General features: G+C 50.1%; 1 protein-coding gene across 3 annotated transcripts in view; it reads right to left on the bottom strand.

The window, feature by feature from the left end:
• Positions 1 to 5,914: 5,914 nt before the first annotated feature.
• INTS15 (integrator complex subunit 15) overlaps positions 5,915 to 14,767 on the bottom strand; it is a 10,663-nt gene continuing 1,810 nt past the window's right edge. For 2 of the 3 annotated variants that reach the window (XM_082429976.1, XM_082429977.1), the window contains exons 3-6: positions 14,133 to 14,298; positions 11,239 to 11,763; positions 10,406 to 10,445; positions 5,915 to 6,731 (exon numbers count right to left, since the gene is read on the bottom strand). In XM_082429976.1, the coding sequence (XP_082286102.1) occupies positions 6,530 to 6,731; positions 10,406 to 10,445; positions 11,239 to 11,763; positions 14,133 to 14,298 (933 nt within the window). In that variant the 3' untranslated portion in view covers positions 5,915 to 6,529. The remainder of the gene's footprint in view (positions 6,732 to 10,405; positions 10,446 to 11,238; positions 11,764 to 14,132; positions 14,299 to 14,767) is intronic. The other variant, XM_082429978.1, reaches the window with a different exon arrangement.

Raw genomic sequence — 14,767 nt, 5'->3', positions numbered from 1 at the left:
CTTAATTTAACTGTGAGAGTTCTTCTGTGAGATACAGCCCTACTTGTGGAATTGCTGGCCAAAGATATTTTATCTACTTGATTTTTTTGGCCACACTGCACAGCATGAGGGATCTTAGTTCCCCGACCAGGGATCGAACCTGCACCTCCTGCAGTTGGAAGGGAGGAGTCTTAACCACCGGACCGCCAGGGAATTCCCGCAAACAGATATTTTAAATTTTGATAGATATTGCCCTGACAAAGTTGTACCAATTTAAACCATTACCAGCCAAGAATAAAAGTGCCTGTTTCCTAACCACTCTGCCACATCAAGGATACTTTCAGTTCCAAATTTCAGAAAGAGTTAAAACTGGTTTAGAGAGGAAGACGCTATTATCTCATGTAACAAGAAGTGCAATGGAGGGGGTTCTAGGGTTGGTCAGTTTAGTGGCCCAAGGACACCTCAGTGACCAAGAGGAGTCCCAAGAGGACTGCAAGATGCCTACTTCCTAAGAATAGAGGTGCCATATCCTCGACGACAGTGTCCAACCAACACCAAAATGGCTGTGTCCCCATTTCTGGTCCCTTTGGGCTAGAGAACTTTCCAGAAAGCCATTCTCTCAGACCTGCCCCCACCCTGGCCAGAAACACATCCCCTGCCCATGACTTAACCAAATTCTGAGCAGAGTTGTGGAAGGACATGCCGGTTTAGACCAACCACAATTCATTCCAAGGGAGGGGCCCAGCTTCCACGGAGCAGGTGCCTGCCAAGTACTTGCCCCAACTGAGGTCCTTTAGGAGACAGATGGCTGGTAGATGGCTAATAATTCTGCCACATACACTTGCTAACCACACTTTTTTTTTTTTAACAGCTGGCAACGTGATGGGCAAAAATGACCTCGCTTTAATTTGCATTTTAAAAAATTCTCAGTGATGTTGAACAGGATTTCGTAAGTTGAAGAAGGCATAGGTATAATTAAAATACTGTATTTTAAAGAAACTGGAAATTTTCTTTTCTGTGTGGTTATGCTACCGATTCGGATACCAAGTTAATTTCACCTGCTTCAGTTTGCTTTGTGTTTCTGTCTGATTTAATGAAGTTAAACATTTACGTGGTCCCAAAGTCAAAACTACAAAACAAGGTACATTCAGCAGCCTCGTTTCCATTCCTGTCACTTCACTCTGCTGCTCCCCCTTCCCCTAAGCTGCTATTTTATTAGTTTTTCCTTTATCCTTCTTTCATTTCAATTTATATTTCCCCACCTCTTTCCTTTTGCAAAAGGTAGCACACTATACACACTTTTCTGGGCCTTGCTTTTTTCTTTTAACTTAATAAATCCTAGCAGTCACTCCCTGGCAGAATATCTTAAAAACAAAACCCAAAAAACAGTAGCATAATACTCTTCCATGTGGATAAAAAAACACGTTGATACACTCACAGGAAGTTTTTGATCTTTTGCTATTACACGTAATGCTGCAATGAAACGACCTGTATATGTATTATTTCCTATTTTTGCCATTGGAACTAGAAGGAGGTTCCTGGGTCAAAGGGCAAACACATATATAATTTTGCTAAATATTGCCAGATTTCTTTCCAAAGGGGTTATACCATTTTGCATCCCCACCAGCTCCACTGAATTCAGTAGGTGATTCTACTTTTCATTTTTTGAAGTTCTAGCTGGCTTTTTTTTTTTTTTTTAATCTGCTAGGTAATTCACAATTTCTTTTTCCCTGGAGATAGTGTCACATTCGTCTTTTATTCCTTTAAACATGACTGTTTTAGTCCGACTCTGACAACTGTGACACTGGAAGACTTTCTGCTCGTTCCCACTCTTGGCACCGTGTTCACTTCTCATTGTTTATCAGTCGTTCTCCTTGAACAGTCATTTGCGGGCTGAGCCTAGGATGAATGACTTTCCTCCAAAGGATGTGTCTTTGCTCCTGCCGGGCACCTGGGAGGACTGCAAGTCTAGGACCCCCACGGACTGAGGTCACAGTGGGAGGTGCCCTGGGGTAACCAGTGCTGTCAACCAGGGTGAGGACCCACCCCTGTCCCTCACTTCTCAGGAACCATACTTTCCTTTGGTTTTTCTCAGGCTCTGCTCAGCACCAGGGAAACCTTCCATGCTGTCTTCTGTTCTTACTGAAGGTACAGCCCTGGGGGTTCCAGCAAAATGGACAGAGGGTCTCCCAGTAGACCGCCACTTGCGGCCCTCAGGGCAAAAGTGTCTTAATGCACCTTACCTGCTTTCCCTTGGCACCTGACCTGGGCGTTCTTTACAACCTGCTGGCTCGTCAATAGATTTTTTTATTTTATCCAGCATTTTTATTTAAAGTAAAAAGGGTTGGTCTGAAAAATCTAGCCCATCACTACCAGAAATAGAAGTTCTAAAATTCCCTTAAAAAATTATCTTTTAATTAGACAAGTAGCATGTGAATACATCATCCTCATAAAAACGTAAAATATGTGCAGTACTGGCTAGTACATATGCCAGACACAGGTTTCTCTTACTTACAGTAGTCAGGGCTGATTCAAGTCTTGTCTTTCATTATGACTCAGAATATTCTGTTTGTTTATGGCTACGTTGGGTCTTCGTTGCTGCGCCCGGGCTTTCTCCAGTTGCGGCGAGCGGGGGCTAATCTTCCTTGTGGTGCACAGACTTCTCATTGCAGTGGCTTCTCTTGTTGTGGAGCACGGGCTCGAGGCACGTGGGCTCAGTAGTTGTGGCTCATGGGCTCTAGAGCACAGGCTCAGTAGTTGTGGCACACGGGCTTAGTTGCTCCACGGCATGTGGGATCTTCCCGGATCAGGGCTCGAACCCGTGTCCCCTGCACTGGTAGGCAGATTCTTAACTACTGCGCCACCATGGAAGTCCCCAGACTATTTTTTAAAATTAAGAATTAAAAAATAAAATCGAAACTTTAAAACTGTACAGAGAAGGAAAGGTCTCCTTTGGCCGTCACCCCATTTCTAGTACCCCCCACCAGAGGTTTCCACTGTTTTCAGTTTGGTGTATACCATTTTTAAACACATTTACATACACACCCATGTATACCTGTGGGAAAGCTGTAGTATCATCTTGTCTTGAGTTTTTATTTTTTACATACATGGCTTTAGGCATTACACTCTTCATAACGCTATCCAAGCTTTCACTTGGCAAATATTTCTGAGGAACTTTCCATATCAGGAGTCCAAGGGGCAGAAACAGGAAACCTCTGGGTCAAATCTGGTTAAAGACTATGTCAAGGTCAGCCCACATGGCACTGTGGGGTTTTGGGGGGAGGCACTTGTTATTAAAGTATAATGACATATGGAAAAGTGCACAAAACTGTGTAACCAGCCTCTACTAGTCACGACCCATCCTCCACCACCATCTTGACTTCTAACAGCAAAGACTGGTTTCCAAATGTGGTTTTTAAATTAAGACAACGCAACATGAAAAATCATATTTCCATCTTCCATGAAAACTCAGAAGTCCTGGCAACATTCACTTGGCCCAAGCGATCAGGTCTGGCAACGACCAGCTCTAGGTGTTCTCTAGTTTAGCACAGAAGCCAGTCCCCGCTGGGATCTAATTCTGGAAGCTTCATCCTTTGACATCACCTGCCTGGTCCCTAGAGACATCCAAGTTTACAGCACCTAGTCGGACAGTCCTCTATTGATGCCTATTTGAGGTGTGTCTGGATCTTCCTTATTAAAGAAATACTGCACCCAGCATTTCCATATATATGTGTATGTGTATATATACGTATATCTTTCTCTCCAAAGGAATCAAAAACATGTTCACAGAAAACCTTGTACACAAATGCTCATAGCAGCAATATTCATAAGAGCCAAAGGGTTCAAATGTCCATCAACTGATTAATGGATAAACAAAATGTGGTCCATCCATACAATGGAATATTATTTGGCCTTAAAAAGTAACCAAGAACTGACACTTTACAGTATGGATGAACCTTGAACACATTATGTTAATTGAAATATTCCAGTCACAAAAGAACATAGACTGTATGATTCCATTTATATGAAGTGTCCAGAAAAGGCAAATCTACAAAGACAGAAAGTAGACTAGTTGTTGCCAAGGGCTGGGAGGAGGGGGTTAGAGACTGCTAATTGTTGCAGGGCTTCTTTTTGGGATGGTGAAATGTCCTAAGACAGACAGTGGTGATGGTTGCACAACTCTGTAAATAAACTGAAAACCGCTGAATTGTACCCTTTAAATTAGTGAACTGGGTATGTGAATTATCTGCCCATAAAACCGTTACTTAGAAAACAAACAATACAGCCCTGAACACCCTTGTACATCTCTTTCTAGTATTGCTGGACCACAGAATCATCTTATCTTCTAATTTCTCCAGAGCAGCTAAACTGATTCGCTCTACCACAAACCGCGATCCTTCTCTCCCCACACCTTTAGCGACATTTTCTATTTTGTTGATCTGATGGGTAAGTAAAAAAATGGCATTTCACTTTAATTTATATTTCCCTGGTTACCAGTGTTAGAATCTTTTATTTATTGGCCATTTGTATTTTCTCTTCTATGAATTTTCTGTTCACGTCCTTCACTCAGTTTTAAAATTGGAATGTCTTTGGATTAATGTGTAGTTTTTATATACACTCTGGGTAGATACACTTTGTTTCATATGTTGCCTAATATTTTCTCACATGTCAGTTTTTAATGGATGTAAAACACTTAGCAAGTGCCTGCACATAACAACAGGAGGTCCATCGTTTTTAATATGCTGACTTAATTGCCCACATACTGCTAAAAATACCACAAAGGAAGTCTGTGGCTCTAGTGGCTTTATTTCCTACATTTTCCCTTTCTTTTTATTTTTATTTTGGCAAAAACCACCTTGGGTCTGAGAGGAGCTAAGACTATCTAACCCTGGACACGGATGGTGACAACCACCTTCCGAGACAGAGCCAGGTTTAGAGACCCTCTCCAACCAGGAAGCAGTGTGAGAGCTCCTCTTCCACCCTTTTCAGAAACGCTTGGTACCAGAGTTGAACACGAACCAGCAAGTGCTAATCTCCTTAGTTCCGTGGATGAGTCCCACCGAGAGAGATGGAAGCAGAGACTTGACTTTGGTTCCTGCCCTGACATCAGCAGATTTATACGTAAACAGGAAACACTGGGATAATGAAATCAAACTCAAAGAAAAGGTAATTTCCTCTCTAGTTCACGGCTCTCAAAAGCAACTTAAAAGCAGGGTCCTGACAGGCTTCACTTGCAGGCTGGTTCCTACACACCGGCTGGGGCAGTGGGAGCCTGGCTGAGCACTCCCGGGGCCCACGAAAGACCACGAGCTCGTGTCCCTGAGAAAGCCCCCATGGTCACGGACCCCAGAGGCCAAGTACAGCCCTCACAGCAAAACTGCACTACCTTGAGAGATGCCTTAAACTCCAGACGAAAAAAAAGACAGACAGACAGAGAGAGACACACACACACACACACACACAATCTGGTTTGGCCTGGTCTTCCAGGGCACGGACTTCAGCAACAGCAGGGTAAACAACGGCAAGGTTAAATTTCACCCCTTCGAGTTAATCTTGCTCCTCCATGCTCACTGTTTGCTGTCACCGCCTCTCATTCCTCATGTTCAGCCTAGGGGAGCCCAGCAGTGGGGTTACTGATTATCTTTCCTTCCTCGCCAAACCAGTAAGTGAGAACTCCGAGCAGATACCTTCCAACCACGTGCTGGAGAAAACTCCTGAGGCCTGAGTTCTGTTCCCGAAGGAAGAAAGGAGCCGTAACTGAAGCAGACAGGCCCTGGGTGCCCCGCACAGGGTGGGGAGCGTCTGCAGCGTTTCTGCCAAAAGGAGCGCCTACAATTGTATCCAATCTTCTCACCAGGATTGCTGCGGACTGGGAAGGACATTTCCGAGGCTCACGGCTACTAAGTTTTTAAAATACAGTCCACAAAGTCTATGAAACTGTTTAGAAAAAGTTTATTTGAACATATGGAAGGAAAACTTAGAGACCCCAATAAAACAGAGACGTTCCTTTCCCCACTGATGGGGGCCACGCTCACAGGTTCCCCTGACCCGTGGGGACCAAGTGCTGGGTGAGAGCTCGCCATGCCGACGGTTCAGCCTCGCGCTCCTGGAGCCGTGGGAGTGCCTTGTGCTCCTGGCGGGACACAGCCCGTCCACAAGGAGGGAAGCCAGACACGTGGACTCGCAGGCGCCGCTCCTCCACCGGCGCTCCGATGGCACAGGCTCAGGCCGTGCGTCTGCAATGACACCCCAGACCACAGGCTCACAGCCCTGGCAGCTTTTACAGATGCCCGCATCGCTCCGCAGAGGGCTGGACGTTTCCTTTCATCGATCCCATCTGGACTTTTACGAATGAGAAAGGTAGGAGGCGCCTGGACGGTGACGTCGCAGAACTTCCGCCAACGACCCGGTTCTGCGGTTCTGCAGCGAGGAGGGGCCGCCTGGCTGCCCCCTGAGCCCTCTCCTATGGATCGGTCATCCTTTCCGGGGAAGGCTTCCTCCAACCAGGCATGGAAGGCACGGTGCCACTGAGCGGTTCGCGGGGGCCAGCCTAGCGGATGGGCCTGAACGGGAAGGTCATGCCTGAGATGAAGGTGTGCCCGGGGTGCGTGGGCAGGGCAGGGTGGGCGGCAGGGTGGGCCGGCACAGCCCCGTAGCCCAGCGGGGGGGTGTGGATGTGAGGGTAGAACCCGGGAGGGAGCGCCGCGTGCGGCGACTGCGGCACGGGGCCCGAGATCACCAGCTGGAGAAGGCTGCAAACACAAGGAGAAGGGTTAGGGTGCGCTGCTGCCAACGGGGATGTCCGCCCGACCCGTGGTGCTACGTGGTGGTCCTTGCTCCTGGGCCGGGACAGACACCAAGTTTCCAGGAAGGACAGAGGGTGGCTCGCGGCTGGGTAGCAGCAGGAGGGGGTGACCTGGAGGCGGCGGGATGTACTGACAGACTGGGGCCCGGAGAGGTGAGGGGCCACGGTGGGAAAAGCCAGGATCCTGCCGGCAGCGATGGGGAGGGAGAGAGGGGGCCTGTAGTCCACAGAAGCTCTGGACACAGCCTTGGCATCTGTGGCTTGGGGACCACGCAGGCCAGCATTGGTGTCAGCCTCACCGGTCCACACCTTCAGGGGCTGTGACTGAGGAGCCAGAGCAAAAAGGACAGAGGGCCACGCTTCTCCAAGTCATTCCTAATGACTGAGTCCTAACTGAATTCCAAGCAAAGCCACACAGAAGGTGGCTTTTCACATGACCCTGACGTCCGGAGTCCTCAGGAATGGCCCCGGACTGGACCCAGCCCTCACCCACTTTCAGGGCCCCCTCCTGCCCCACTCCCACCCCCAGGAGCCTTAGTCCTCCCCTCCCCACCCCCCTCCCACCCTGGCCTACGCTCTGCTCTCTGTGGTTCAGCACATCAACAGCCTCTGCCTCCAGGAAGTCCTCCTCCCTCCTGAATTCAATGTCACCTCCTATGCTGGTCCCTTCTGAGACCCCTTGAAGAGCTTCCTCTCGTTAGTCTCATCCTATCTAACGCCACCCTCCCCTCCCAGCACGATCAGCAGAGCGTCCTAACTTTCTCACCACCTCTAGCTTGTCCGGACTCAGCCCGGAATAACCAACTCCCCCGGTTACGCCCCTTCAGGTCAGAGGGCTCCTCCCCAGCCCTGCCCTGCCCCCGGATCCCCGGGCCTCTGTGCTTTGCTCTCCCAGCCTCACCCAGGGCCGTGGCTCCGGCTGGGTCCTGTGTCTCGAGTGTCTACACTGTCCCTCCACGTCACCAAACCCCGCCTGCCAGGTCCCGTTCATGCCCACCACTTGCCCCTCAGCTTCCCGGTCCCACGAGGCCACACCTTCCCCGCATGCTGTCCTGCTTGGCCCAGCGAAAGCCCACCCCCCCGGGCCACTTCACCCTTGGGGGGGACTGACTACGGTTGGCTGCTTCCTGGAGCTCTGAGACTAAGCAGGGGGCGGGCCTAGGTCTCTGGCAGAGTGACCCTCACGCTCTCCCACCCCCCAAGTACAAAGTCTGGTACCCTGGGCCCCCAGGAGGGGCTCAGGCAGTAAACCCAGGTGTGAAGAAAGCTGGTGCCTTTTAGTGGCTTGAAGCTCTTCTGACTCTTTTCACTATGTTTTAATAATTACTACGGTTTAATAACTCTGGGTAAGAAATTCAAGGAAAATAAGCAAACAAATAAGTAAGTCTAAGGAGGGAATACTGTGGAGGCAAAATGTAGGTCACATGCTCGTCTGAACCTGCACACCCTGCCACGGAGAGAAGGGGTTTCAGGAAGTTTCTGGTCTAGTCCAGAAGACAATAAACACAAAAGGAACAATCAGAAATCAAAGAGGTAGTCCAAGCGACTGTGGGCCACTCTTTCCCCACGTCAGTGTCAGGCTGCCCCTGGGGGACTGGGGCCCAGGGCTGTACGTAGGAGCAGCAGCTACAGGCCCCGGGGGGGGGGGTCCCTCGGGGCTGTTAGAAGTTCCAGCGGATTCCCACGGGGACCCCTAGTTATAACACTAAGATGATAAACGATTCATACCCTATCACTATTTTAATGCCCTGAAAACATTAAACATTAAATAAAAGCTGTGCACAAAGAAGGAAAAGGTTACAAAGGGATTAGTGCAAGGAGGTGAAGAGGTGCCACTTGCACTGACGATGTCCTCAGACACAGGAGACTTTCTTGGAGGGAAGAAAGGAAAGAAGGAAGGGACGGAGGGAGGGAGACAAAGGAACAGTGTGGGCTCCCGAGGGCGAGGTGGCCTCTGCACAAGCTGTCCACCCCGCTGATGTCACATCTCAAGGTGGACCATTTTGTTGCTCCAGAAACCCCCGTTTAACCACCCAGATGCCTTCCTGGAGCTGCCTGCCCCTTAGAGCCCGACGCCAAGCTCCCGGCCCTCTGGCTGCAGCTCCTCTTCTGTCAGCCCGGGAAGTAGCATCTGGCCCATCTCCTGGCCTCAAATTAAGCCTTTGCTCAGCCTGCCACACCTGCCCCACTCCCGGGCCCCGGCAGGGCTGGTGGGTCAGGCAGTGGGCGGCACACACGGTGCCGTGGGGCCCGGTGGGCACCCACCAGGCGGTGGGTGCGGCCCAGTGCAGCCCCTCTGTCCGCACTGTCTGCCAACGCCAGCCCTGGAGCCCCACTATCCACCTTAAAAACCAGTGCGACCCTCTGAAGAAAGAACTCAGCTGTTTTCATTCCTGTAAACGCTGCCCAGGTGCACACAGCAGGGAGCAGGGGAGTTTTGCCTTCAACTATAAACATCTTCTCACACGGTGGCCACAATTACTATTTTTAGTGGACACATAATGTTCCATCCTTCTGATGTATCACTACTAACTTACTAAGTATCCCTATGCTATGGGGTGGTTAGCTTGTTTCTGACTTTTTGCTACTGATAAGACTGCCTTTGCATGAAACATTTTTGTGCACATAGCTTTTTGCTTCTTAAGATTCAGTGAAATTAATTTGATTAAGAGAAACTCCTGTTACACAAATAACAGTAAAAGTGACAGTAGCTAACACTTCTTAGGTTATTTACACATCAAGTACCATTCTAAGTGCTTTCTATGTTTTTACTCAATTAATCCTCACAAAAATCCTACCACAGGAGCAGGGCGGGGGAGGCAGGGGGACCTGAGGCAGGTACTACTGTTTTCTTGATTTTATAGAGAAAACAGAGGTAGTGGGAACTCGCCCAAGGTCTTACAGATAGGAAGTAGTAGGGTTGGAATTCTCACCAGAAGCTGTTACGACCACACAGTTCCTGCTTCTCACCACTATTACCACTGCTTCCCCCCAAATTAGAACAACCACCACCACTTACGGAGAGACTCCCGTGTGCTGTGGACAAAGAACTCTGCAAACACCACCTCGTTTAAACCTCACTACAACCCTGTGAGGCAGGTGAATTACGGTCCCCATTTTACAAGGGGGGAAACCAAGGCAAGAGTCAGCCCCGGCGTCACAGCAAACCACAGACAAAACCACGCTCAGAACCCGGTCTGTGCCACCCGAGACCAAGGCGCTGGCCTAACCGACACAGTATTTCCCGAAGGGCTGTGCAATCAATGTCGCCAACAGCGCGCGACGTCACCACAACACACACGCACGCTGACTTAGGGAGCAGTAAAGGACCCCCAAGTTCGCTCCGGCTTCTTCCTTGACTCCCAGAAGGACGGCCACTTTTCTTACCTCGTTGATGGACCCCCTGCTTGGGCCTCCTCTCCTGTGTTATGCTATCACATCCACTCCCCCACTTACTGTCAGGTTCTGGGGGGCCCCTTATTCACAGAAGCTCTAGACCCTACAGACCAGCTCTCCCCAAGAAGCCACGACAAGGGGTCCGCCCTGCCTTGCACCCTCCCACTCCTGCACCCAGCCCCGCCCCCGCCCCCGCCCAGCTAGAAGTCTTGGGAGGGCACTTACTTATTATGGGGCAGCCGGGAGCACAGGGTTCTCAGGTCATCTGGAATGAAGGAGACACAGAATTAAGGAAGGGCCTGGAGATGCCGAGGTGAGAGGTTTGCTGATGTTCAAGCATGCCAGCGAGACAGTAACAGTAGCTCACGCTCAACTTCCTAACATCGTTTAGAAGCTGGGCTCTCTTTTTCTTCAATTCTTGCTTTAACACACGCCCTCAACAGAAGACATCACTTAGGAAAGGGGGCAGCTCTACTGGCAATTTGTCAGATGGCTGGGAAAAGACCCAGAGACAGGAGATCAGACGCCCAAGGCTAAGAGCGAGATAAGAGGGAAACCCATCTCCAGGGACAACTGCACGGGCCTCAGGCAACGTCTGTGAGCCAGCAGTCCAAAAGCAAACAAGTGTGTCGTTAGCATCAGATCATTCTTCTAGGCGAGTTCAAGCACTGAAATGCAGAATTAAGGAGCCCTCTGAACAGGTGATGGGAATGTTTCCTGCACTTAAACAGGTGCATTTCATTGTATGTAAATTATGCCGCAACAGAAAAGAACTGCAGGGAAAGAAAAGATGCCCTAAGAGGAAGGAGATTAAGCCATTATTATCTACGCTCTGGAGGCATCCCCAGGCCTGGGCAAAACAGCCAGGAGACACCCAGATGCCATGGCCACAGGATTCTAGCTGGGCGCGTCCTGCGACTTCTGCCCACCTCCCCTGCGTTCACTGAGAGGAAAGACGTCCTAAAAGCGGAAAACAGTCCTTGTCCAGGAGCCCCTGTTTTCCTTCCGACGGGCGGTGGTGACCCGCCCCAGGGAGGCCTGGCCAGGCAGTCACCCACCTCTCGTGCACAGCAGGGCGCCAGAGGCCATGGCCACCTGCAGAGCCTGGGCCAGCCGGTCCAGGGAGAGCTCGATCTCCTGCGAGGCGTTGAGGGGGTTCAGTTCATCCGCCAGTCTGTTGATCTCCTCCACCAGCGGGACCATGTGGTCAAAGAGGATGAGCCCCAGGCGGCCGTACAGGTTCTTCTCAGTCAAGTGCCCCTGGAGCATCATGAGGACCTGCAGGACGCTGAGGTGGAGCTTTGAGTACAAGAGGTGGGAGTCTCTGTCCAGCCCCGCCAAGTCCTTGGTGACTTTGGCAGTGACGTGGCCATTGGCTAAGGGGGGTTTCTTCTTCCTTTTGTAAGCCAGAGGGGCCTTCACACACCAGCGGATCAATCCAGTGAGCGGGGTGAGCTCTAAAAATCCTATTGGGAGATTGGCTGCGATTGGAGTATTTAAAAAAGTGATGAGAATCAACCTCGGGTCCTCACAAATCCAGTTGACAATCATCTCAAGCAAGTCCAGTGGTGGGATGAGATCGTCTGCAAAACAAAGTCAGAAGGGTCTTCAGCCCCACGGACAGGAGACGGGGAAAGGCGGACCTTCCAGCTTACAGTACTCACCACCCGACATCCAGACGACGCACCTCTGTCCTCACCTACCCTCTGTCTCCTTTCCTGGAACGTCCCCTCCGAGAGGGCTGGGCTCTCATCCGACTTAGGAATGCCTGGCCATGGTTGGGCTCAACACGTTAAACCAACAATGCCCTAGAACTCCATTATGCCTTGTGATCCTATGTGTCAATTTAAATAAAAGTCCACTATCTATGTCCAGAACTACCACCCCCACACTTCCTCCCTTCCCTTGTGAGTAGGTTTCATCCCTGTGTTTGGTGTCCCCTCAGCGGTGCAGTGACAGCTACGGTGGCCTTCAGGGAGCAGCTCAGAGGCCAGACGACGATCTGTCAGCTGCCAGGAGCCATCCCAGCCCCAAACCTGGAACCTCTAAGCAAGGCCTGGCCTCCTGTGATCCCTGAGATCTAGTACATTCTATGGCAAGACAGAGAACAGTAATTATAAAATCAAAAGTTGACATTTATTCTGAGTTTATGACATGCCAGGCACTGGGCTAAGTCCTAACACAGATGAACTCACTTAATCCTCACACAAACCATCTATTATATAAAGGATGAGGAAACTGAGGCACAGAGATGTTAAATCACTTCCTCCAGATTCACTAAAACTACGTGGTGGGCCCAGACCTGACCCCAGGTGGCCCAGCTCTTACCACTAGGCTACACCGCCCATCCTGGGGTCAGCGGACACTGCCCTTAATCTGTCTGTGTGCGTGGGAGCAGGTCCCCAGCCTCCTGCCTCCGGGGCTGTGCACCCCTCAGCTCATGAAGAAGCTGGGGATGACGGAGCCCCTTCCAGGCTGCTGAAGTCCAGAGCCAAGCGTGAGAGAGAGTGAGGGGCAGAGTGAGCCCCGTGCTGGTGTGACGTCTCCAACTGCTCTTGCTCAGGAGACACCGGCCCTTCCCTTGGGATTGTCTACTGTCTGGGCACTAACCCACGCCCTTCCCTTCTGCTACGAAACGACGGTAGCAAGAGGGAGCAGTTGTCGTCTGTGACCTTTACTTGGCAAAATAAACAGTGGTGACCCTGTGTCCGGCCCCTTGACTCCCCGAGATGTTTCTGTCTGGGACACGCCAGTCTCAGGCCCACTCCTCCAGCAACCCAGCCCCTCCCCCGCCCCACACACATCTAGCTGGGGCATCTCCGGAGCCTGAAGGCGGCATATGCACACATGCTGTGCACACGTGTGCTCGGTGAGCTGATCTCCCTGTGCTATGCGGCTGCTTCCCACTAGCTATCTGTTTCACATTTGGTAGTGCATATACGTCCATGCCACTCTCTCACTTCGTCCCAGCTTCCCCTTCCCCCTCCCTGTGTCCTCAAGTCCATTCTCTACGTCTGTGTGGGAACTATTTTAAAAGGACCAAAGTGACATAACAACTATATATGAGCCTTGACTGGATCCCGAATTCTCCTGGTCCCTCAAAAGGGGGGAAAAAGGCTATAAAAGACATTATTGAGACGATCAAGGAAATCTGAACAACGGCTATATATGAGATAAAAGTATTCTGTCAGTATTTAATTTCTTACATGTGATAATGATATGATGTTTGTGTAAGGGAATGTTCTTGTTCTTAGATACACATTTAAGTACTTGGTACCTGACACTGGCAACAAACTCAAGCGTTCAGGAAAAAAATACTTGTGAGTGTGTATGTGGAGAGAAGGGGAAAGAAAGAGAGAGCAAAAGGAAAAGAGAAAAAAAAGAATATATGGCAAATGTTAATAACTGCTGAACCTCGGTGAGAGATACACAAACCTTTGTTGTAATATTCTTGCAGCTTTCCTGAAGTTTTGCAATTTTTCAAAATAAAAAGTCGGGAATAAAAAAAGCAAGTCATGGGGACTTCCCCAGTGGCCCACTGGTTAGGATGCTGTGCTTCCAATGCAGGGACCACGGGTTCAGTCCCTGCTTGGGGAACTAAGATCACACATGCTGAGTGGTGTGTTCCACAAAAAAAAAAAAAAAAAAAAAGCAGGTCCTGTCTGGGGAGAAAGCCACATCTGTCCCAGACACCAGACCCTTGCTTATTATCTGTCTGCCACCTGGACCATTCTGAGTCAGGCAAATGGGACTCACTAAGGAAAGTTCCCTGTTAGCAAATTCCAGAGGTGCAGGTGGTCCATCCCTTTAGCTTTCAGCCTGAAATAAAATACACATTTCAGAGAGAGAAGAAAAAAAAAAAAAGGCCATCCGCTGGCTGGGTGTTCAGTGCAAATATAACTAGCAAATCGGCCGAAGCCTCTTTAAGGGTAACAATCTGTTTAAAGTTTACCTGACGACAGGTCATACAGCGCAGTGACTGAGGTTACAAACTGGCAGCAGAAGCGAGGGCTGGCACTAAATATCTGCTTCAGCGTCTGAACGGATCCCGGCACCAGACAGCAGTAGTCATCCACGAGGGCCCTGGCTAACCGCACACAGTAGACCACAGGCGTCCGCTGGAAAGAAGCCACAGTCCACGTAACTACAGGTGTCGTGAGCCAGGAGACTAGCAACTATGTACACATGGTGAACATCAGAACTGGCAGAACCCCTTCCGAGAGGGGAAGAAGACGTTAACAGCTTACTTTGAAGCAGGGGTTGGCAAACGAAAGCCCACAGACCAAATCCACCCTGCCACCTGTTTTCGTAAATAAAGTTTTATTGAAACACAGCCCTGCTCATGTGTTTGCCTATTGTCTCAGGCTGCTCCTGCACTACAAGGGCACAGCTGAGTAGGAGTGACAGAGATCATATGACCCAAGGGACTTCCCTGGTGGTCCAGTGGCTAAGACTCCACGCTCCCAATGCAGGGGGCCCAGGTTCGATCCCTGGTCAGGGAACTAGATCCTGCATGTCGCAACTAAAGATCCCGCACGTGGCAACGAAGATCCTGCGTGCAGCAACTAAGACCCGGAGCAGCCAAAT

This window comes from Balaenoptera physalus, assembly GCF_965194825.1.
Source record: "Balaenoptera physalus genome assembly, chromosome: 16".
NCBI classification, from domain to species: Eukaryota; Metazoa; Chordata; class Mammalia; order Artiodactyla; family Balaenopteridae; genus Balaenoptera; species Balaenoptera physalus.
Note: the sequence above shows the minus strand (reverse complement) of the source record. Positions and strands in the feature narration are given on the sequence as shown.